Source organism: Arachis stenosperma, chromosome 3 (genome assembly GCF_014773155.1).
Source record: "Arachis stenosperma cultivar V10309 chromosome 3, arast.V10309.gnm1.PFL2, whole genome shotgun sequence".
NCBI classification, from domain to species: Eukaryota; Viridiplantae; Streptophyta; class Magnoliopsida; order Fabales; family Fabaceae; genus Arachis; species Arachis stenosperma.
Window position 1 is genome coordinate 19,683,569 of NC_080379.1, and position 24,662 is coordinate 19,708,230.

The 24,662-nt window shown below is 33.8% G+C and overlaps 1 protein-coding gene across 2 annotated transcripts; it reads right to left on the reverse strand.

The window, feature by feature from the left end:
• Positions 1-16,292: 16,292 nt before the first annotated feature.
• On the reverse strand, positions 16,293-19,999 carry LOC130970589 (protein IQ-DOMAIN 12). Of its 2 annotated transcripts, none has more exons than XM_057896717.1 (6): positions 19,709-19,999; positions 19,300-19,439; positions 18,930-19,217; positions 18,020-18,238; positions 17,689-17,826; positions 16,293-16,854 (listed from the first exon to the last, which is right to left on the reverse strand). In XM_057896717.1, exons 2-6 carry the CDS (start codon positions 19,381-19,383, stop codon positions 16,465-16,467), a joined length of 1,119 nt encoding a protein of 372 aa, XP_057752700.1. In that variant the 5' UTR covers positions 19,384-19,439; positions 19,709-19,999; the 3' UTR covers positions 16,293-16,464. The 2 variants fall into 2 exon arrangements, with proteins under 2 accessions (XP_057752700.1, XP_057752698.1); XM_057896715.1 differs by having other exon boundaries at positions 17,689-17,832.
• Positions 20,000-24,662: the final 4,663 nt, after the last annotated feature.

Below are 24,662 nucleotides of genomic sequence, written 5' to 3' on the forward strand. Positions count from 1 at the left end.
GGCGCCTCGTGGACGCGGTAGAGGTAGTGCGAGAGGTCGTACGAATGCTCGTGCACCGGAGAATAACCCTAATGACCCGGTGAACTTTATGACTGCGTTGGAGAACATGGCTGCTGCTATGCAAGCCACAGCTAAGGCTCTTGGTCAACAGATGAACAACCATGGTAATGATGGAGGTGGAGTTCAGGGCCCAATGACACTGGCAAACTTTTTGAAGGTTAATCCGCCTAAGTTTAAGGGAACTACTAGCCCGACTGAGGCTGATACATGGTTTCAGGCTATAGAGCGAGCACTGCAAGCACAAGTGGTACCTGAAGGGCAGCGTGTCGAGTTTGCTACCTATATGCTTATCGGTGAAGCGTCGCATTGGTGGCAAGGCGTTCGACATCTTCTGCAGCAGGGTGATGACTATATCACCTGGAATGTTTTTCAAGAAGAGTTCTATAAGAAGTACTTCCCAACTTCTGCTAGGACGGCTAAGGAACTTGAATTGTTACAACTGAAGCAGGGTACTATGTCCATATCAGAGTATACTGACAAGTTTGAGGAGCTGTTCAGGTTCTCTCGTATGTGCCAAGGGACTCCGGTGGAATATGAGGAATGGAAGTGTGTTAAGTATGAAGGAGGACTCCGGAGCGACATTTTCAGTTCAGTGGGACCAATGGAGATTAGGACCTTCTCCGAGTTGGTAAACAAGTGTAGGGTTGCTGAAGAGTGTGTGAAGAGGGCAACCGCTGAGAAAGGGAGTCAAAGGGGATCATTCCCACAGAACCGAGGGAAGAGCTTTGCACCTAGAGGTCCGTCTTTCAAGAGGGGAGGCTCTTTCAGGAGGCCCAACAACAACAATTCCCAAGGAAAGAGGTTTGGAAGCAGCCTCAGAGTGATCAAGCTTGCACTAGGTGTGGGAGTCACCATCCGGGAGCACCATGCAAGGCCGGATGGGGTTTGTGCTACACTTGTGGAAAGGCGGGGCATAAAGCCGTAAATTGTCCTGAGAAGCAGAAACAAGGTGCTGGAAAAGCACAACAGACTGGTCGGGTGTTCACCACTTCAGCTGTAGGAGCTGAGGGATCTGAGACACTTATTCGAGGTAACTGTGAATTAGCTGGTCAAACTTTAAATGCTTTATTTGATTCGGGAGCATCACATTCATTCATTGCATTTGAGAAAGCCCATGAGTTAGGCTTGAAGATTGTAACTTTAGGTTATGATCTAAGAGTGTACAATGCTACCCATGAAGCCACGGTAACTAGGCTAGGATGCCCGGAAGTTTCCTTTAGGTTCAAGCAGCGTGATTTTGTCCATAATTTAGTATGCTTGCCGATGGTCGGTCTTGATCTTATCTTGGGATTGGATTGGTTATCTAAGAACCATGTTCTGCTAGATTGTTCTACAAAGTCGGTGTACTTTATGCCGGAAGATACAGAAGGGCCGGTTGTGGTGAATAATTATTACTTGAATTCGATGATGGTGAACTGTTCCGGAACCGAATGTCAGGGTGTCATGTTGTTAACCGCGGGCGTTTCAGGTGATGATCAAAGGTTGGAACAGATTCCGGTTGTGTGTGAGTTTCCGGAAGTGTTTCCTGATGATATTGATGAGTTTCCACCTAACCGAGAGGTTGAGTTTGCTATTGAATTGGTGCCCGGGGCGGGACCAATCTCAAGTGCTCCTTATAGGATGTCACCGTTAGCGATGAACGAGCTAAAGTCTCAGTTAGAGGATTTGTTGGGAAAGAATTTTATACGGCCAAGTGTCTCTCCGTGGGGCACTCCAGTGTTACTGGTGAAGAAGAAAGATGGGAGTATGCGGCTCTGTGTGGATTACAGGCAGTTGAACAAGGTTACAATAAAGAATAAGTACCCATTGCCGAGGATTGATGATCTCATGGATCAGTTACAAGGAGCTGGAGTTTTCTCTAAGATTGATTTGCGATCCGGTTATCACCAGATAAGGGTGAGGGGTGAGGATATCCCTAAGACCGCTTTCAGAACTCGTTATGGTCATTACGAGTACACTGTGATGTCCTTTGGGTTGACGAACGCTCCAGCAGTATTCATGGATTACATGAATAGAGTCTTCCGTTCGTTTCTGGATAAATTCGTTGTTGTCTTCATTGATGACATACTGATTTATTCCAAGACTGAAGAAGAACATGCGGAACACTTGAGGACCGTGTTGCAGATTCTAAAGGAGAAGAAACTCTATGCAAAACTGTCTAAGTGTGAGTTTTGGAAGAGTGAGGTGAAGTTTTTGGGCCATGTGGTGAGTAAGAAGGGAATAGCAGTAGATCCAACTAAGGTGGAAGCGGTGATGGATTGGAAACAACCAACCACCATAACAGAGATAAGGAGTTTTCTGGGTTTAGCTGGCTATTACCGAAGGTTTATCAAGGGCTTTTCACAGATAGCGTTACCAATGACAAAGTTAACCCGTAAAGACACTCCGTTTGTTTGGACTCCTGAATGCGAGGAGAGCTTTCAGACATTGAAGAAAAAGTTGACTACTGCACCTGTGTTAGTGTTACCCGAGCCGAATGAGCCATTTGAGGTGTATTGTGATGCCTCATTAAAGGGTTTAGGGTGCGTGCTGATGCAGCATCATAATGTGGTGGCGTATGCCTCACGACAGTTGAGACCCCATGAAGTTAATTACCCTACGCACGATTTGGAACTCGCTGCGGTTGTGTTTGCCTTGAAGGTGTGGAGGCATTATCTCTATGGGGTTAAGTTCCAAGTTTTCTCTGATCATAAGAGCTTGAAGTATCTCTTTGATCAGAAAGAGCTTAATATGAGGCAGAGAAGGTGGATGGAATTGTTGAAGGACTACGACTTTGAGTTGCATTACCATCCGGGAAAGGCGAACGTAGTGGCGGATGCGTTAAGTCGGAAGTCGTTATATGCGGCTTGGATGATGCTTCAAGAGGAGAAGTTGCTCAAGGGATTCGAGAGTCTAAAAATTGGTACTCAAGAAGTATCCGGAACCTTGTGTTTGAGCCGATTAGAAATCTCAAGTGACTTTAAGTCCGAACTCCTAAAGGCTCATCGAAATGATGAAGCGTTATGGAAAGTGTTACCGACCATTGAGCAAGGAAAACAGTGGAGAGTGTCGGAAGAAAAAGATGGGTTATGGAGATTCAAGGGTAGAATCATTGTGCCGGATGTTGGCACTTTGAGGCAAGATATCTTAAAGGAGGCACACAAAAGCGGATTCTCCATTCACCCGGGAAGTACTAAGATGTACCATGATTTGAAGGTGATGTTTTGGTGGCCGGGTATGAAGAATGATGTGGCGGAATATGTTTCAAGGTGCCTAACTTGTCAAAAGGTAAAGATTGAACATCAAAAGCTTGCCGGTATGTTGCAACCTTTAGAGATTCCACAATGGAAGTGGGAAAGTATTGCAATGGACTTTGTGTCAGGATTGCCAAGGACTAGGGCTGGTTTTGATGCTATTTGGGTGATTGTGGACCGACTGACGAAGTCAGATCACTTTTTGTCCATTCGTATGACTTACACCCTTGAGGAGCTAGCACGGTTATACATAAAGGAGATTGTGAGACTCCATGGTGTACCTGCTACTATAATCTCTGATAGAGATCCTCGTTTCACTTCAAGGTTTTGGGGTGCATTTCAGGAAGCTTTTGGAACCCGATTAAGCTTGAGCACGGCTTACCATCCTCAAACAGATGGTCAATCTGAGAGGACGATCCAAACACTAGAGGATATGTTGAGAGCTTGTGTTTTGGACCAACCGGCGAGTTGGGATCGGTATATGCCATTAGTGGAGTTTGCATACAATAATAGTTATCATGCGAGCATCGGAATGGCTCCGTATGAGGCCTTGTATGGGAGGAAATGTCAATCTCCGCTATGTTGGTATGAAGCCGGAGAGAAAAGCTTGTTGGGGCCAGAAATGATAGCTGAGACTACTGAACAAGTTAAGAAAATCCGTGATAGGATGCTTACGGCGCAGAGTCGTCAAAAGAGTTACGCCGATCAAAGGCGAAAGCCCTTAGAATTTGAGGAAGGAGACCATGTTTTCCTTAAGGTTACTCCGACCACGGGAGTAGGTAGGGCGATTAAAGCAAAGAAGTTGAATCCTCGATACATTGGTCCATTTCAAATCCTGGAGAGGATTGGACCGGTGGCGTATCGGATGGCGCTACCACCTCATCTTTCGAACCTGCACGACGTGTTTCACGTGTCGCAGCTTCGGAAGTACACTCCTGATGCTAGCCATGTGTTAAAACCCGAATCGGTTCAGTTAAGGGAAGATTTGACACTTCCAGTGGCTCCAGTCAGAATTGATGATACTAGTATTAAACGGTTGCATGGAAAAGATGTTTCATTAGTCAAAGTGGCATGGAGTCGAGGCGGTGTTGAGGAACACACTTGGGAACTTGAGTCGGAGATGCGAACGGATTATCCGCATTTATTCTCAGGTAATTGCATTTGAATTTTGTGGGCAAAATTCCCAATTAGGTGGGTAGAATGTAAAACCCGGTTAATTAACGGCTAATTAACCCATAAATGAGAATTTATTCTAGAAAGCCTAAAATGTGATTTTTATGCCTAAATGTGATAGAGGAGATTGAGACGAGAATTTTGGTACCAATTTTGTAGAATTCGACCAAGATTGGACCGAACGGGCCAAACTGGGCCAACCGGACCTAAAGTGGGCCCTTGGCCCAACATAACTTAACCAAAACCCTAGTTTTCAGCACTCTCTCTCCTCATTTGTTACACACACAAGCTGAAATTAGAAAGAAAGGGAGGAAGAACACTCTCTCAAGTTCTCTCCCTTGGTTGATCTTCAAACCACCATAACTTTTGATCTAGAGCTCCGATTGCCGCCCCGTTTGCGGCCACGCGTTCACCACGGAGAGCTCTACAAAACCCATATAATTAATCTTGAGGTAAGCCACGTGTTGCTGTTCGAAAATTTCAGCCCTTATTTTCGAGTTTCTTGGGTGAAATGTTGAGATTTTGGGTTCTTTGATGTTATAGAACCCAACTCTCTTGAAGGAGAAGGTTAATCTTGTCTCCTTGGACCTTGGGTGTGGTAAGATTCTCAACCCTAGTGTAATTTTGTTGTTTTATTATATTTGGGTTTTGAGATGTTGTGTATGTGTATGATGATTGTGGCTTAGGTTGTGTATATGTAAATATTGGAGCTTGATTGGTGACTTTGAAAAGCTTGGAAAGGGTTTGGTGGTGAAAAATCTGTTCTTGGAGGTGTTGAGGCCTTGAGAGCTTGTGGATAAGTGGTTTGGAAGTGCTCCGGGGGAGCTTGGGAAATTCGGCTAAGGTATGGTTTCGGTTTCCCGTATCTAATATGTAATGTGGTAGGAAATACTTAGGCTAGAGGCCCTAAGATAGGCATTAAATGGTTGATGTTGTTAAATGATTGAGATATATGATGTGGTCATATATGTGATGATGATTATTGATGCCTTGGTGGTATGATGTATGAGAAATATGCATGTTGTGATATATGCTTGATGATTGGTTATGGTTGAATGGTGGGTTAAACCATGTTGATGGTGAGTATGATGTTGATTGTGTACCATAATGATTTATTGGAATTGGTGTTGTTGAGAATTGGCATGAGAAATAGTATATGATATGTCAATGTGTTTGAGTTTGAGCCACTTGGGTGAAGTGGGGTAAAATGATGAGATAGTGATTTTGGTAAATTGTGGTAATGTGTCAATGTGTGAGTTGAGGAGGCTTGATGTTGAATTTGATACATTTTTATTGATTTCAAAGTAAAGGGATGAAAATGGCAGGTTTTGATTGATTTTGAAAAGAGTTGAAAATGGCTTGTTTTGAAGATGGCATATTGTGGTTTTGTATGAAAATATGGTTTTTGGGCATACTTTGATGGGACATAACTTGGACTACGGATCTCTGTTTTGTACCAAATCTGTTTAGAAATGAAATTGGATCCGGGATGTCCATGCCGTTCGAAGAACGGGTGAAAAGCGATTTAAAATGAGGAAGTTATGTCCGTTGGAAGATTGGGGTGTAAATCTGTGAATTCTGCAGCTTTTAACTTAGAAAATTTTTAGCAGAATGACCCCATGCGCGTGGGCGCACCTGGCGCGTACGCGCCGATCTTCCAAGAAGTGCCATCCACGCGTGCGCGTGATGTGCGCGGGCGCGCCGATTGTGCTGCACCCAATGCCCAGCCATTTTCCAGAGAGTTATGCCAGAACCGTGCCGGTGTTGTGCCTGGGGCACGAGAACACCCGCGCGTACGCGTGGTTGACGCGTGCGCGTCGATGGGCAAGTTTGGAATCCACGCGTTAGCGTGCATGACGCTTATGCGTCGATGAGTTTTTGAGGCCATCCACGCGTGCGCGTGGAGTGCGCGTACGCGCGGCCCTGTTTTCATCCCAAAGTTGATTTTTGAGTTTTAAAAGCCAAATCTCATACTTCTAAGCCTCCGATCTCACCATTTATGTCTTAAATCATTATGGCATGCCTAGCTATTAGAAAGGGGCTAGTGAATGAGGCAACTTGTGAGTGAAGCAAGGGAAAAATGAATGATCAATGAGGATCAAGATGATTATGTGAGATGCGGAGGATGGTGGTGGAAGTGCTTGTTAAGCCATGGGCCGAAAGGCTGTAATTGTTAATGAATATTGGCTGGTTCTGGATTGAACCGTGAGCCGGAATAGCTGTGTATGCTATGAATATTGGCTGGTTATGGATTTAACCGTGAGCCGGATGGCTGATATGGATGTTGATCCATTGATGAGAATTCATGCATGTTTATGCTGAATTAGTGATAATTGTGATTTGCACTTCCACTATCGGAGATACGAGTTTCCCTGGGTAGTAGCAGTGGCTAGCCACCACGTGCTCCAGGTTGAGACTCGAAGCTCTTTTGACCCTATGTCGTAAGTGTGGCCGGGCACTGTGAAAGACCCGGATGAGCTCGATCCCCCATAAATATTCACCAGTGAGGGTGATGGATATGGATCATGTTTATGATCACGTTTATAACGAGTATAACTCGAGTTTGGGGATGCATGACAGAGGGACAGTCCAATGGTTAGCGACCAGGACTTGTCGGGTTGGCTCTATAACCGACAAGATGATATCATCGGCCACTAGGGACAGGCATTCATCATATGCATACTATGTGAATTGTTTGAGATTGCCTATTTGACTGCATATTAATTGCTAATTGTCTAAATGTCTTAACTGCTCCTATTTGTATGTTCTTTGTCTGATATAACTGTGTTTGATATATTATACTCCTGCTGGTGGTTGGGAGGTTTGAAGGAATTGGAAAGGGAAGTATTAGTTAGACTGAAGAATCTTTAGTCAGATGCCCTTATATGGTTTAGCTTGTTTATAAGCTTGATATTATCTGGAGGAAGTTATAGGATTGCCTTTGGCTTTCCTCTATTATTATGTATTATATATGTGGAAGCTGTTACCATGTTGGGGACCTCTGGTTCTCACCCATGCGGATTTTGTGGTTTTCAGATGCAGGACGTACGGTTTCCCGCTGAGGCATGCTGGAGACTTCTTGATTTGCGAAGATTCCTTGTTCTTGGGGACTCTGTTTAGTTTATATGTTTTGCTTAGATACTTTTATCTCCATTAAATAATACAAACCGTGATGTCTCCTCTTATGGGAGATTTTGGAGAATAGGTTTTATGTATTTGTGTCCCTTTGGGTTTCCTTTGGGGTTTTCCTTATTTTATCATATGTATATATTGCTATGCTCGGACCGGTTATCTTCGCAGCCGGATTTGAGTCTTGATATTCCTGTTTTTGACACTCCTTTGTATATATATAATCTCGCGTTGGTTTATCCTTAATCGTTACGTTTCGATCGGAGTGTTGCGCTTTAGAGTTGCGATGGTTTTTGTTTACCCCTTTTTCTACAAAGGCTCCTAGTTATAATCAATCATTCATACTACTATACGTACTAAATTTTTATTTTAGAGGTCGTAATACCTTGCCATCTCTGAATTATGACTTAAGCATAAGGCTCTGTATGGTAGGGTGTTACAATTACCATTATGTAATAAATTACTAAACTACCTTGTTTTGTTGTTGTTGTGAAGTGTTGCTAATTTGACTCTTCTTCTTATTTTTTGGTTACTTTTCAACCCAATTTTTTGGGCTCCTTCTAAAATTTCTCACACTATTTTTTCTTTTCAAACTTCAAACTTCTAAGGTTTGAAGATTTGTACATTGAATTGGGAGGAAAGAATAAACATTGTTGATTTCTAATTCCAAATTTAGTTTGCAGATATCATCAAAGTTTGCAGAGACTTGTGTGACTGTTCTTACTAACTTAGGACAGATTTACTTAAACCATTGTGTGCTAGTAAGACAAGTATCTTCTTCAACTATTTTTCCATGCATATCTTTTACTAATCCACTCATTACTCCTCTTGTCCACCTTTTCAAAATATACTAATCAAGCAATAATTTAATATCTTTAATATCTAAAACTTTGATTGTGTGACAACACAAAATGTCAAAAATTTCAAACTTTCTACAATTACATGAAATTGAACTCAAGGAAGGATCAAATGTTACTTTAAACTCTTTATTCTCATTGCGCAATGCAATTAGATATTCATAAACAAAGCGCAATAGTGAATGCATTGTTCATATAGCATCTTGCCCACTTCTCCTTTAATGTATACAAGCTCATCAACCACTTATTTTCCTTAAGATCATAGTCATCTAATAATTTATCCCATGCTCTTTTGAAATTAGTTTTATCTATATATTCATACATACATGCTTTAAAGTCTGTAGAAAATAAAAATCATTCTTCGTCAAATTACCAAGATGTTTTACGCCATTTTGTATCAAATACCAAGAACATAAAGCATGATATATTTCAATTATTATCTTAGCCAAACCACTAGACATTGCAGAGCTTGATATGTGAAAATAGTTTGAGACTTCTTGTTTTTGTGTGTCTTCAAAAATTCTCTAAACAGCCATTCAAATGAATCTGAACCCTCATAATAAAGAAGTGCAACTCTAAATAAGTAAATATTACTACCCCTCTAAAGTGATTAAATCCTGCAAACACACCCAAAGGCCTACAAGCATTATTAGTACTATATGTAATGTCCAGAGTAACCACATCATCAAAATATTCATAATCCATAATCATTTTTGCATCAGTCCAAAAAATATTTATTATTTGTTCTTCCAAATTTACCTGAATAGCATGACTAAATGATATATATTTTTAGAGATTTTTGTTGAAAATATGCTAACAAGCTACCTGCGTTCCCATATGCCATGCTTTTCATTCTTTTGGTACGGAGGTAATTTTTTGATCTAAACGTGTATAACCAATGTTTTCTCTTTCACCGGCTTGTCTACTCATCAATTCAAATGAAGCCCGTTATGTGATTCTCGAGTCATCTGCCAATTCAATTTCTCAAGCTTGAACATGAGATATTTTTTTGTTGACATGCTAACGTGTGAGTTATCTGTGGAAGATGCAAATGATGATTATGCTTAATAAAAAAATCATGAATCTTATACTTTTTTTCAGTGTCTTTAATATATCTGATTCTTAATTTTACCAAACAATTAGTCCGTGTTTTATGTCAAGAAATGACCGTCAAAAAATTTCTTTTGTCTGATTTACAAACACCTTCTTTGGCACAGACGAGTCTAAGACTTAGAATTTTTCCATCTGCATTTTTGTTAGAATATTTCTTGCGGACACCAAATCCCATCCTTCCACTATAATCAATCCAAAATTTCCATGCCTCTTCTACAGTGTTAAAGGTTTTTCCCAATTTAGGTAGCCAATCAAATTTTACATCCATATTTTGGGCATTCAAAAAAATAATAGAATCATTCGACATCCTAAAATGAAAACAAGAATCAAAAGAAAAAATATTTAAAAAAGTACTTTTTTAATTGTAACAAAAAAACTAATTTAAAAATTTAATTATAAGAACATGAATATTAAAAAAAATCATAGAGCATAGTTTATTAATTTTCAATCAGAAAACTTATAGCTTGAAAAAAAAATAATATCAAAATAAACGTATTATCAAATTATTGGAAAGGAAGACTTGAGTAAGAGAATTAAATAAAAGAGAATCAGAATGAGAATGAAAGCACAAAACCTCAATGTCAAAGAAGAAGAAGCGTTATCCTTATCCTAGTTTGTGATGGCCTTCTATTAGCATTAGAAGACATCATTAAAAATCAACTACTTAAAAAGAAAAATATAATAGAAGTTCAAAAGTTTAATTTTTTAGAAAAGATGGTGAAATAGAAATAAGCGCGGGAAGATAATAAAAGTAAAAAAAGCTAGAACGTGAGAATACTAGAAAAATAAAATAAAATCATAATTAAAATTGTAATTAAGACCGTTGATTTTATTAAGGGTTGAGATCAAACACTGGACAGTGTCAATTTTTTCTTCCACTAAAGAGAATCTGTTTCCCAATTCAACTATTAACAAAATTCCTAAACCCAGCAAGATAGCAACTCAGAAATAAATTGAACAAGCAGAAATAAATTGAACCATTAGCAGGAGAAGGCTCAGGATGCTGTTGCTCGGCGAGGAGAGGTTGCTCAGTGACGGCTGCTACGACGAAACTTCAGAATGCAAATATCCTAAAATTAAAATCAAGAATAATAACAGTGAACCCTAAAATCAAAATCAAGAACAAATTAAAAAATTAATAATAGCAGTTAACTAAGATAACAATTGATCAAGAGTACAATAGAACGACAACTCCGAATAGCTCCTATGGCAGAGCAATAGCTCAGCGACGGCGATAGCTACTCTAATAGTGGCGTGCAACTTACCGACGAGATCCTTCGACGAAGATGGTCGTGGCTCCATTGATGAGCCCCAATAGAGACCACAGTAGCGCTGCCATTTTCTCTCCTTGTTTGTCTCTCTCCCTTCCTCTCTAGCTCGACGGCAGCGACGGCTTCCCCTTGTTTCACCAGCGCTGTCGTCTTCTCCTTCTCTTCTCCTTTTCCATTTCTTGATCTGTGTCTCTAAACTCTCTCTCTCTCCCCCTCCCTCTCTCTCATATCAGTCTCTCTCCCCCTCTTGCTCTCTTCTCTGCGACGGCGACGGCAAATAGCGGTCCCCCCTCCGCGTGTGCCATCCTTCCCTTTCCTCCTCTTATTCTCTTCTTCTTCTCCCCCGCTTCTCTCGTTTTGCATTTCTTTCTTTCTTTGTTGAGTGGGTGGGTTTGAAATTAGGGTAGGATTAAGGTTAGGTATGGGAAATTAGAGTTAGTGTAGTAAAAGAATTTTAATAAAATTAAAAGGTAGAATAGTAATTAAAAATTAATTATAATTCATTTAAATTATGCTAAAAATGTAATATTTATATGTCAATTTATTAATTAATTTTAAATTTTAAATAATTTTTTTAATTTAAAATTAAAAATATTCTATTTTATTTTTTATTTATAAAATTAGATTTAAAATCTCAATATTTAAATTAAATCATATAAAATTTTTATTAGTTTTTAATTATTAAAATTTTAAATATATAAAATACCTAAAATCATAAAAAATATATAAGAACCTTTATTTATTTAAACTTAAATGATTAAAACTGGATTTAATTACAACAAAAATTCTTAAATTTTGTAACAAACAAATAACTTGTTACAAACAATCTGAATTTTGTGACAAAATAAATTTTTTGTTACAAAATAATTAGACTTTTGTAATGTGGGACGTGCTGTTTTTGCTGCTAACGACAAGCACAGGGAAGAAGTGCGACTAATAAGTGCGAGATGAATATGAAACAAAGAGCGACAACAACCTTGAGTTTGAGATCAGAGACAGTGAGAGACCGGAGATGAGAGAGCTTGAGGAAGGAGTAACAAAATTTTTTTTAATATCAAATGACATCGTTTTAAAGTTGATTTTTTTATTTCAAATTATAAAAAATGAGATAAAATAGTAATTTGGGATAATTATAATATAATAAATTATTTTAAGAATTAATAAGATATTTATTTATTAATTTATTAATGAATTTAAATAATTAATTTAATTTTAAATATAAAAATATTTAATTAATTTGTTTTATTCATAAAATTAAATTTAAAATTTTAATTATTTAAATTAAATTTTATAATTACTTAACTTTAACTTCTAATTATGTACAAATGACTAGTTATTAAAAAAATTATATAATAGTCTTAACTAATTAAAACCATTATTATATGTAACGACCCAACTTCTAGCACGTCATGATCGTACCAAAAGTAAGGTGTTATTAATCTAATTCCTTTATTATCTATTTAATATTGAGCTTTCACACGTTAATCTATCGACATTTTTACTAAAAAGTTAAAAAAATTTTTTATCAAGAACAACTAAAATATATTCACATACTTACTATTAATAATACATTATTGTATTACTTATAAAACTAATTACAAAATTTACCCCTCTAAATAAAATTTCAACTAACAATACAAAAAAAATAAATTTTAACTTCAACTCAACTTTTAAACATATTCTTCTATGCTCTTGCAGTTTCTCAATAAACTTTTGCACCTATAGTTGAAAGAATGAAAGGGGGGGGTGAAAAGAGGGGGTAAGAACTGGAGAGTCCTTAGTAGGGTCGGGGTAATTAATTAGGTTCATTTTATTATTTGTTATACAGCAATTTCACAACAGAATACATGTAATCTTCAATAGATAGCCAATAAAAACAAACCCCAAAATGCAAGCAACTTTAATAAATCAAAGATGCAGAGAAAATTACAAGTCAAAAAGAAAACACACACAATCACATAAAACACATATCATAGAAAAGTATCCGTAAATAAATATGATGCATGTCTGTCCTATGCAGTCCATGAGCTCATGTGTCGATTTATATCTCACAACTCGACGTTACCTAAAAACAAGTTCCAGATATGACTTTTCATTACGTAATGTACATGCATATGTGTCAATATGGTTAAGAACACCATCAGTACCTGGTCACCAGCAATCGTTTAAAAACTAGGCGCCATGATATACACATAATGGAAAATAGAAATTAACAGTATGTGGATGTCCCGAGTTCAATAATCAATCAGTACGTGGATTTTTCTAAGTTCAACGATCAATCAGTACGTACACTAGGCAAGTGAGACAAAACTCTCGCCCTTGCAGGCGAACCTTCAATGACTTAGTTCTTGTTTACTAATCTTTATATCTTTTTCAGTTTTCAGTTTTCAGTTGTCAGTTAGGCTTAGCCATTCTCATTCTCAATCATTTATTTTTTCATATCAATTCTGTAAAATATTATTTCAATCTCCTTTTTTTATTTTTCATGGCTATTATTCTTTTAAATTATTTTAGTTTTCTTTAAATATTCAACTAGGGAAGGAATTTTTTTTATTATTTAAAACTCTTCCTTATCTTTCACTTCTTTTCTCCAATTTACTTTGCTTTTTCCTTTTTTTTCTTTTTTATTTATCATTTTTTTAGTTCTTATTTTTAGTATCTCAATTTAATTTCACACTTTTCACTCACCTTTCTCTACGTGTCTTATGAAAAAAAAAATCATGACATTCTTATTTACTTAGATTTATCTTTCTAAAATTTTTAAAAAAATATTATTATTTATCCTTCTATTATATCATAAATAAAATAATATCTTTTAAATAAACTACTAATATATATTATATTAATATAAATAAGCTAGTATTAATAATAAAGGAATAATAATATTATAATTTTATTATTCAAAATTTGTTAATTAAAGTCTTATTCTTGAACTTTTAGAAATTATATTCTAACTTGAAGCTTTTAAATATTTTTACGTTTATCTCAACACTTTCATAGATTACTAAAATAATTTTACATAATTTGTAATTTTTAAAACTATCCTTATACTTTTATAAATATCCGTTATACCTATGTACTTTTTACTTAATACCTAAAATATCCTTAAAACTTGTTTAATTACTATTTTTATTTCTGATCTTTTATAAAAATACATCTTCATTCTCAAAATAAAATTAGTGTTGGTGACATAACATCTCCTCAAAAATCGAAACTCTTACTTGTGATCTTTTTAAAATATCTGTTTGATTTTTAATCCATTTTCAAACTTTATGATTATCGATTTCTTATAATTTTTAATTTAACCTTTCAATCACTAAATCACATTAAATTTATCAATATTTCAAATTTAAAAATAGCTCCAAAATATTCGTAATAGATCAGTTTTGACAGTCTCATTAAAATCCAACATAAAACACTAAATTAATAATATTTCATCGAAATTCAAATATAAGATCATTTAATTTTAAACCCCAATCACTCAAACAATTACACATCAAAAACACATTTAATTATACAAAATTATCAAATCCTACCTTTATATAACAGCTACCAAAGCGAAACACCAAAAAAAAATTTTAAATGAGAAACAAATAAAAAAAAACGTTAAAATCGACTATTTCACTTCCTAAATTTCTACTTGGCCGAGCCATGCATAAAAGGTCAGTGGTGCCATTATTGATTTTTTTCAAACAAAGTGACACCAATGTAAAAAAAAATTACAAATATTTTAATTAGTTTAAATTTTTTACTGAGATTACGAATCTTAAGAAATTAAATACCGAAGGTTCATGACTTTCATCGAGATTTCACGTTCTCTATCTCTCTTCCTTTCTTGCTTTCGTTGAAAATGAAAGAAAAGAAAGAAAGTGCATATGTGTTTAAAAGAAAGCGGTCATGTGTCATGTAAAGGTTACGTGTCGTGTTCTTAAACTTTTGAATTAGCGATTTAAATTATAAATATTTTAAATAAATAATTATAAAATTTGAATATATTAAAAGTATAATTAATAATATATAAAGATAATATATATAAATTATTTGTATAAATAACATTAGTAACATAATAATTATAAAAATAAGAAATATATAATAAAATATTATTAAAACAAAACTAAATTTATTAAAAAATACTAATATTTATTTATAACGACAAATTTTAAACTTAAAATCTTAATTACCAAAATTAAATTATAAAATATTTTTTATTAATAGATTACTAAAATTATAATTTCAATTATTTAAAATATTTTATTATAAAAAAATTATATAATAATTTTAATTAATATAAATTCAAAGTATCATAAAAATTAATTTAAATACCTTTAACAAAATAGTTTCTAAAAATAAAAGTTTTAATAAAATAAGTCATAAATTATTCATAATTAATAATTTAAAATATAATATTTAGCAAAATATCAATCACTTAATTTAAATCCAATAATTTTTATCATTCATAAATTATCGAAATTTTAGTTTTAATTATGCAAAATATCACATTTAATAAAATTATATATAATAATCTTAGTCAATTTAAATTTCAATAACCATAAAATCAATTTGATTATATCTAACAAAATAATTTTCAAATAAATAATTCAATTTAATAAAATAGGTCATAAATAATTTATAAGAGAAGTTTTAAAAATACGAATTGTTATATTATAGACCGTTTTAAGTCACTCTTTAAAATCGTTACCATAGATCTATTTAGGTCACCTACCAAAACCGTAACTATAAACTCCTTTTTAGGTTACTCTTTTTCAAAAAATCGTAATCATATGCTATTTTAGATCATCTCCCAAAACCGTGACCATAGGTTACTCTCCAAAATAGTTACTATAGATCCTTTTATGTTACTCTTTCGTAAAACCGTGACTATAGACTTTTTTAGGTCACTCTTTAAAACTGTGATCATAGATTCTTTTAGGTCACTCACTAAAACCGTAAATATAGACTATTTTAGGTCACCTTTTTTCAAAAATATGTAATTATAGACCCTTTTAGATTATTTTCCAAAACTGTAATAATAGACTCTTTTAAGTCATTCTCTAAAATCGTGATCATAGATTCTTTTAGGTTATCTTTTTTTAAAAAACTGTGATCATAAACCTTTTTAAATCACTTCTTAAAATTGTGGCTATAAACCCTCTATAATCACAATTTTTTCCTGTGACAAAAAATCGTAGGCATGGGACCCAAAATATTGTACTGATAAAACATGAAAGTGTTTAGATGTATACTGTTTTAATTTAGATATGTTTTTTTATGTATTATGTATCCGATAGTAATAATTCTCACTCCCAAAACCAGAAAAAGAGTGTGTTCTTCAAGAAAACAAATTAGCACACACAGCAAGCACTTCTATATGACTATATATATATATATATATATATATATATTATATATATATATATATATATATATATATATATATATATATATATATGCATGTGTATACTAGAGTAATGTGAAGGACGAAAACATATGAAATGAACTTAGTGAGTTTTCAACCCTTCTCAAGGTTTCAGCAATTGACACACCATATTTGATATCTTCTAGTCATAGAATGGCCTTTTATGCTCTGGAATCTCTGCTGATAGTTGCACCATTACAATAGGAAACACCTTATTTCCGAGACTCGCTCTTGTTGGAGCATGTGTCCAAATACCCTGTTCTTAGCCGTGGCGTGCTCATAGATCTCGCCTTCGCTTTGCTGGATTCAGTCACGGCCATGTAAGTTGGAAGGACCGGAGAATTCGGTAGGGAGATATCAATAGCTCCAATCGAACATCTTTTTGTATGCGAAAATGATCTCCGGGGAATCGAAATTTGCGGGCTGAGTCCTTGATGTGCTTCTCTTCTTGTAATAAAGTTCGAGGGATGATCTTGTTTATGGTGGTGTATATTCGAGTCATCGGCTTCCTTATTTAGCCATTGGCCTAAAGTGCGGATTCTCTCGTTTTTATATTCCTTGTTGTGAACAGATTCTTCACTCATTTGGGGAAGTTTTCTTTCCTAGAGAAGGCATTGCATGTAGTTTATCAGATGAATGACACGATAAGAATAGTATTAAATAAAAAAGTGTTTGGGAGACAATAAAAAATTAGCTAAAGCAATCTAAAATGATCTTGTTTAGTATTTATTAATTATTGTTATAATTAATAAATATTAAATAAAATAAGTTTGAATTTTATTTTTTGTCTTCTTAGCATTATCCAAAATAAAAAGAAAGAAGGTCAATATCTCATTATTTTTGTTACTATTATTGTATAGAAAATAATCATATTATCCATACAATAAAATTTAGACACTAAATATATCAATCATCCATATATATATATATATTAAAAATAAATTAAATGATATATGTATTTATAAAATAATATATAATAACTAATTTGGTAACTGATATTTTTTGTGGATATATAGTATTTTTGAAAATAATTAAAACAATAATAGTTTAATTTCTATATATTGTCAATACTAAAAGGAGTTTACATTCCTATCTAATTAGAATATTATAATGTAAGTAAAAATAGTCTACTACCACACTCAATATCTCAAAGAAAATTACTTTTGTCTATGGTGCAGAGCACTTGATTGATGTTGGTATAAAAAATATTACAAAGGAGGTGCATAACAAGTAAACTCAATAGAAAATTTGAAAAGAAATAAAGAAAAACTTGGGGAATGTTTGTGATTTCGTTTTTTATTTCCTTTGTTTTTCAAAATCGTGTAGTAAACTTGTTCTCACTTTGTGATTTTATTAGTTTCATTCTTTTGTTTTTTTTTTTTTTTTTTTTGTTGACTAACAATGCTACCATTTTATGTTAAATCAAACGAGATTACCCTTTGTGAAAAGGAATATTGCTTCATGCGTTCTCTTTTGGCAGCGGCCTCTTGCTTTCTCAACCATGTGGCTTCAATATCTTCTCTTGACTGCAACCTAGAATCCCAACTTATTGGACTATGTCTATGCCCTTCTGGCTGTAGCTATATTCATGAGATAATAAAAACAAAGAAATTGGTCACAATATGCACACTTTTTCTGGAGATGCTAGATGTACTAAACTGGCAATTGAAGGAAGCACTAAGAGATTAGAGTGAAATTGAAACTCAAATCAACCTAGAATCTGCATTTTCCACACTTTATCTATATAAACTATGTTACATTACATACCTTCAATTCTTTTTCATGTAACTTGTTCTTTTGCTTTGCAAAAGAAATTATCTGGTCTTTTCTGTACCTTTCTTCTATTTGGCTGATTGTTTCCGGGATTTTAACTGCACTGGTGGCCGAATTCTTCAAAGCCCTGGACACTCGACGTCTCACTGCTTGACCACGAATGAGAGCTTGCAGTTTTGTCACTCCCTTCAGTCCTCTTAATGCTTTCCTTGCCTGTTTTGATTGAGTTTAGAGCATAGTTACATGAATTTACTGATTATGTCACGTATCGCGTTGCATTCCGGGACGCCATGGACATACTTCCCACGAAATATGTGATATATTGCTTTGAGAAAATACTTAGTTTGGTCTTGAAGTTACACTCGAGCCTTAATTTAGTCCTTGAAGTTTTAATTATCTCAATTTAGTCTCTAAATTTTTGCAATTGACTCTGTGACTGAAATCACCGTAGGATTAACATGATTAAAATTTGAAAAGTTTAGAGACTAAATTGAGCCAATTGAAATTTCAAGGACTAAATTGAAGTTCGAGTGTAACTTCAGGTATTTTCTCTATTGCTTTCCATGTAACTATGGTTTAGAGCATAAGCCCTTATGAAATCATCTATAGTTTGATTACTTTGACTTTTAATACATTTGACAATAAAAAGATAATCAAATTGATCCAAAAATAGAATTGGCAACATAAGTTCCAGCGAACATCACAGTTAATCACGAGGAATTACATGATGATAGTTATAGTATCAAGTTATATATGATTTGACACCAGAACTTCATGTAGAACATAGAAGTTATTCAAGTATATATCTACATTAAATTTAGACTATTTGTACTCTGTAGTCTAGAAAATGCACTTATGTGAACCGTGAAGAAAAGCATAGGAGATTAAATGTTTGGAAACTCACGAGATGTGCGCGGTAAGCGCTTTGAATCTTGATGGCGGCGAGGCTCCGATCACCTTTGGCCAAGAACGAATAAGAGCGAGAACCACCGGTGAGCTTGACAACCTCGGCAGCAGCATGTGCAGCCGCAACTGCAGCCTCGGCCGCAGCTGCAGTTGCAATTGCCACTGTCAATGCATGCTTTCTTTGCTCTGCACTTGCTTCAATCAATGCTCTTCTTGGAGCAGTGATTTTTGGGTACTGTTGTTTCCCCTTTAGCCTTCCAAGTCCCCATCCCCATTTCTTTGGTTTCTGAGACCGAAAAGAGAAAAAGAAAAGAATATTAAACGAAAATGATTGTAAAAATACACCAAAGTTCTTGGCAAATTCTTACTTTGTTGTTTGACTCAGATGTGAATAACCTCTTCACCCACCCAAACCAGCTATTCTGTTTTGCCATGAAGATTTGTGACATCATTCAAGCAAAATTCTCCATTCACCTTTCTATGTTCTTAATTAGAACACATATTATTGCTACACCAAGCAAAATTAAGTAATGGTTATAATTATATATATACATGATTTAGTAATTATTAAGAGATAATTACATGGTTACTTCCATGTTCAGCAATCATCATTTGCTGGCTTATTAGGATTACAAACATATAACATGTAACATGTACGTATGTAACAGAAGAGCATTAAAAAGAAAAGAAAGACACAGAAAACACATGTTTAAAGAATAATCACATCTAACAGTAAAACAAGTAACAAAGCAGAATAAGCTACTTCTAGAAACTAACCTTTCATAAAGGAATAACCTATGTTGTTGCATGAAGAATGGTAGTTGTAAGAAAAAGAAGCCCCTTAGACACGGATACCCTGAATGCTACTTCAAGCTTTTTCAACTTTTTGCTTATGGTTCCCCTAGTGGGATCATTCCTCCTTTGGTCGTTTCATCACAATTTGTACCTATAACTTTCTATCAATGTGTTTGAACTTTGAACATTGAACATTGAGTACCATCAATAATAATATTGGAGTAATATATTTATTTTCTTTAACATAAAAAATGTAGACAAGTCTGATACTCATCAGACTACTAAGACTAAAGCATGTTTCTCAAACTCAATGAATACTCGATATCTTTAGTTTAAAGTTGCAAAATTACTAAATTTTATATTTTTATGAAATATATTTTGAAATATTTATGGTATTAGTTAACAAAGATATGTTCTAAATACCCATTAAAATTATAGTAAACACCTATTTTTTTTTTTAATTTTTAAATTGGACATTTTGATTCCCAACAGATTTTTATTATTATACAAGTCTTTGAGATAGATTAATCTCTTTACAAACATGACAAATTTATTTTATAATAATATTTGATGAGATCTAATTGTCTTATAATAAAATGTATTTGTCCAAGACATATATTAAATATTTTATTATAAATGATAATAAGATCAAACTATCTCACAAAAATAAAAAACTTTTAAAATAATAAAAAATTTATTAAAAATTAAAATATCTAATTTAGAATTCGTTTAAAACTAATTTGAGTATATACTCTTAAAATAATTTTTGAAAAATAATCATATAAAAAATTAATGAACTTAAATCTTTAATATATTATTATATTTATTAAAAACAAAATATAAATTTTTCATAAATAATAGTCTTAACTTATATTTTAAAATCACACATTCACACGTTAACAAAATTCTTATATGTGGACTTTTATTGTCATCAATTACAATGATATATGCTCATAATGAAATGAGAGTAGGGAAGCGAGAAATGCATTGGGAAAGGTATAAGGAAGAGTATTGTAATGATGAGGCCAATGGGAGTTAGCCTACAAAGGTGACTAAAGAAGCCGAATTCCATTCAACGCATTTTGGCTCTGGGGACCCCTCATGTCTCTCTTGCTCTTTCAACTGTCAATTAAACAACTGCATGCTATGGTCCATTTCCATTGCAAGTGTCAGGTTCCTTGAATCTTTACCAAAATGACCTTTTGGTTTTTCTACATTTCGTTACGTCCAAAAGAGGCAGGGGAACTGGCATTGATCATTTGAATAATTTGTTGTTTCATCTCAAAAAGTTGCAGCTTTCTTTATGAATTAAATTTTGATGTTGTAAAGTATTTCTAGTTTTTCTAAAAAGTTAGAATTTAATTTTAATTACGTAAAATAACTTTACATCGTGTATCTAATTTTTTAAGAAAAAGTATAGGAAGTCAATAGAATATTTGTATAATGTGTTTAATGGAGATTTAAAGAGTATTAAAAATATAATCATTAGTGTTATCTTTTTCTATCAGCGTAAACTTTTGGAATGAGTGGTATCATGAAATAGTATTAGAGTTCTAGATCTGAAAGGTCAAAAGATTAATCTTTGGTGAATCCCAAAATCAACTTAAATTTTTAAGATGAGTGATTTTATGATATGAAATTTTTATTATTCCTATTACTCAAATGATTATTCTCTTGCTCCCTAGCAAGACTCATTTTTTAATTAGAGTAATCTTATGAATTATCGTTCAAAAGAAGAATGTGATTATACCAATTTATTACACGGTTCGGACTAAGTATGAAAATTAAACTCTTTTTCTTATTCCTATCCTACACTTCAAATGTTGAGTTTTTAAGTTAGCTTTGCATGTTCCCGGTAATAACTGGGTTTTGGCTAAGGGCGACACAGCAGAGTTGCTGTTCGTGCAGAGACCACATATACGAGTAAGCACATTATCCAATTGGCATTGGCATTGATTTCAAGATAGAAGGGAAAATTCTTCATGTTAAATTCAAGAAATAAATAATAGTGTGAGTGTGACATATCCATAGACAACGCCGAATTCATCTTGCCCCAAAGTCAGCATACCAATAAATATCCGAACCACCATGGCTTCCGTTTAATACACAGACCGTAAATTTAGTTTGAAAACGTCACTAGCTGAGTCCCTCTTGCATAGAAATTATTTGATATGTTATTTTGAAAAGAAAGATGAAATTATTGTCATACTACACCTTGATTACTCAATTATTATCTCCAACTGTGCCGTCGTAAATTATTTGTCATTTTAAAATTTTGCTCTATTAAAACATTAATGTTAAAAAATAAAAATATTATGTTGTTTTGGACCGACCTTCCAGACTATGTTTTGAACATGAACCTATGTCTGGACTCAAACAAGAGGCGACTAACCCCGAGTCCAGGGTGGAATCCGCGACCGTGGAATCTCAACAGTTAATAACCTTTGGGAGAGAAATCACCAGGAATCTCACCAAATCCGGAATTTCATGGCGCCGCTCTCCTACGGCATAATTAGGGGCCTTAAAAGCTCAATAGAACTACACACACTAATCCTAATCTTTTTACCTTTTGGTCTACCCATTAATTTGGGCGTCGTCGGAGTTAGGACACGCAATATATATCCTACTCGCAGGTATTCAACGCGGATCAATTTATTCCGATAAGATTTTTTATTCGATCCGTTGTGGATAAGATAGGATGCAGTGTGAATTTGCTTTCGAGTAAGATAGAGTACCAGTTTAAGATATATTCAACTCTAACCTACCCGCACCCCTAATATATTATGTGATAAAGAATCTCACTCAATCTTTTAACCAATTTTTTGATGTAACAGAAAATGAACTCACTTAACATAATTTGTCCACATCATGTGATAAATTGAAATTGAATAAAAAGGAATCACTTTATCTTTTATTCAATTTTTCATACAATAAAAAATAAACTCATTCAACCTCACTTATCCCCACCGTAATTTTATCATCAAACTAGAAGTATTTTTTCACATTTTTAATATCTCTTTAACGGCTACAATAGTTTATGAAGTATTTATATACCTCAAATTAAATTAAAATAAAAATCTTAAGTTTACTAATATAAAGTCTAATTTACTAATTAAATAAATAAAAATAAAATACATGAAGTTAAACTAAATATTCTAACACTTCAAAATATAAACTAATAATTATAAAATAATACTTGAACTCTTTGTGCCATTATTCGAAGCACATACTGTCGTTGCTACCTTGCTGTGGTGCTTCTGCCTTTGCTCTACCCTTTCTGTCGCAACTGTTGTACTCATCGCTGCTATAGTCACTGTTGCCTCCTCTAAAATGAGCAAAAACCACCACTTTGCTCTGAAAAAAAATATTTTTTGTCAAAATTATAAAATTGCCATTGCGGTTAAAATGAAAAACGTACCACCTTTTGCGTTAACATAATCTTGTTCTACGTTTTAATCACGGAAATGGATCATCTCAATTGTTAAAAAAAATTGAGAGTATAAAGTGTGATCTATAACTCTTTATTGTTCTCTTTCTCATATTTATTTTTGGTTCCACTTATAAAACTAATAGTAAAAGATCACACTTTACTCCCATACTTGTTAAAAAAAAATTGAGAAGATCCATTCTATTCAATCACAGGCTTTCAATTACAATCATCTATGGCACATGTCATGACGGGAATGGATCCTCTCAATTGTTAAAAAAAAATTGAGAATATAAATTGTGATTTTTAACCCTTTATTGTTCTCTCTCTCATATTTATTATTGGTTCCCCTTATAAAACTAATGATGAAAAATCACACTTTACTCCCTTAATTGTTAAAAAAATGGAGAGAATCCATTTCTATGTCATGACACTACCCGTAGGTCGACTTCTGGCCATTAGCCACCTGTTTTTTGGTCACCAGAAAATCCGCTTTGTATTCTTTCATATATTTTTAATATATATTTTATATTTTAATATATATTTTATATATATAATTAATTTGTGATTGATTTTTAGTATTTATATAATATAGTTTATCAAAAAATTCACTTCAAAATAAAAGCTTTACAAAACTTTAGAATTTTTCATTTCAATAGATAATTTTATGGATATAATTTTCTTAAAGTCTTATCTTTATTATAAATGGTTCTTTTAGTAAGAGCTATTTTATTGAGGAGTTCTAATTGTCAAGAGGCCAAATAAACTATTCTTAAATATAGCCTTTCAGAAATCAGATGTCATATCTCTAAGGACGACGTATTACAAGATTGTATCTTATAGCTTGGCCAAACTTAATTAATGCTGTTTTAAGCAGAATTGTTCTAAATAACTACTCATAGTAGTATAGTTATCTTAGTATCTTATACTAGTTACCATTAAAGTTTTTAAAATAACAGAAAATTTGGGAGGAAAGTAGTGCATGTCTGGTTTTTGTATTCAAATTTGGTCCCAATATTTGGTATAGTACTTGATGAGATCACGTTCCTTGACTTATTCAAAATTGTGAAATTAGTCTACGCCTCTCTACTGTGGTCCATTAACACATGGGGAACAAAGACGAGGTGACTTTAGAGCTGTTTATTGACAATAAAAGTCATCAATGCATAGAATTTTACCAATTAAACCTTTTTTTTTTTCGCCTTTTCTATCTATGGGATTTCTAGCAAATCTGAGGGAAAAAAAAGACGCATTCTGTTTCAATGTCCCAACAACTTGTTCATTATTAGGGGAATGAAGGTCCAGCAAATTAAAATTCCGCTTTATTATGATTGAACCTGAAGTTTTTTAAAAGCAATCATTCAATTAATTCAATCGCTTCCTTCATACTTAAACTTCGTGGATTATATATTATTTTATAATAACAACAATATCTAGCTAGTAATATCCGCAACTTTATCATTTATGCTATGATGATTATGTAGCAATGTTCAATGTTACTCTCTATTC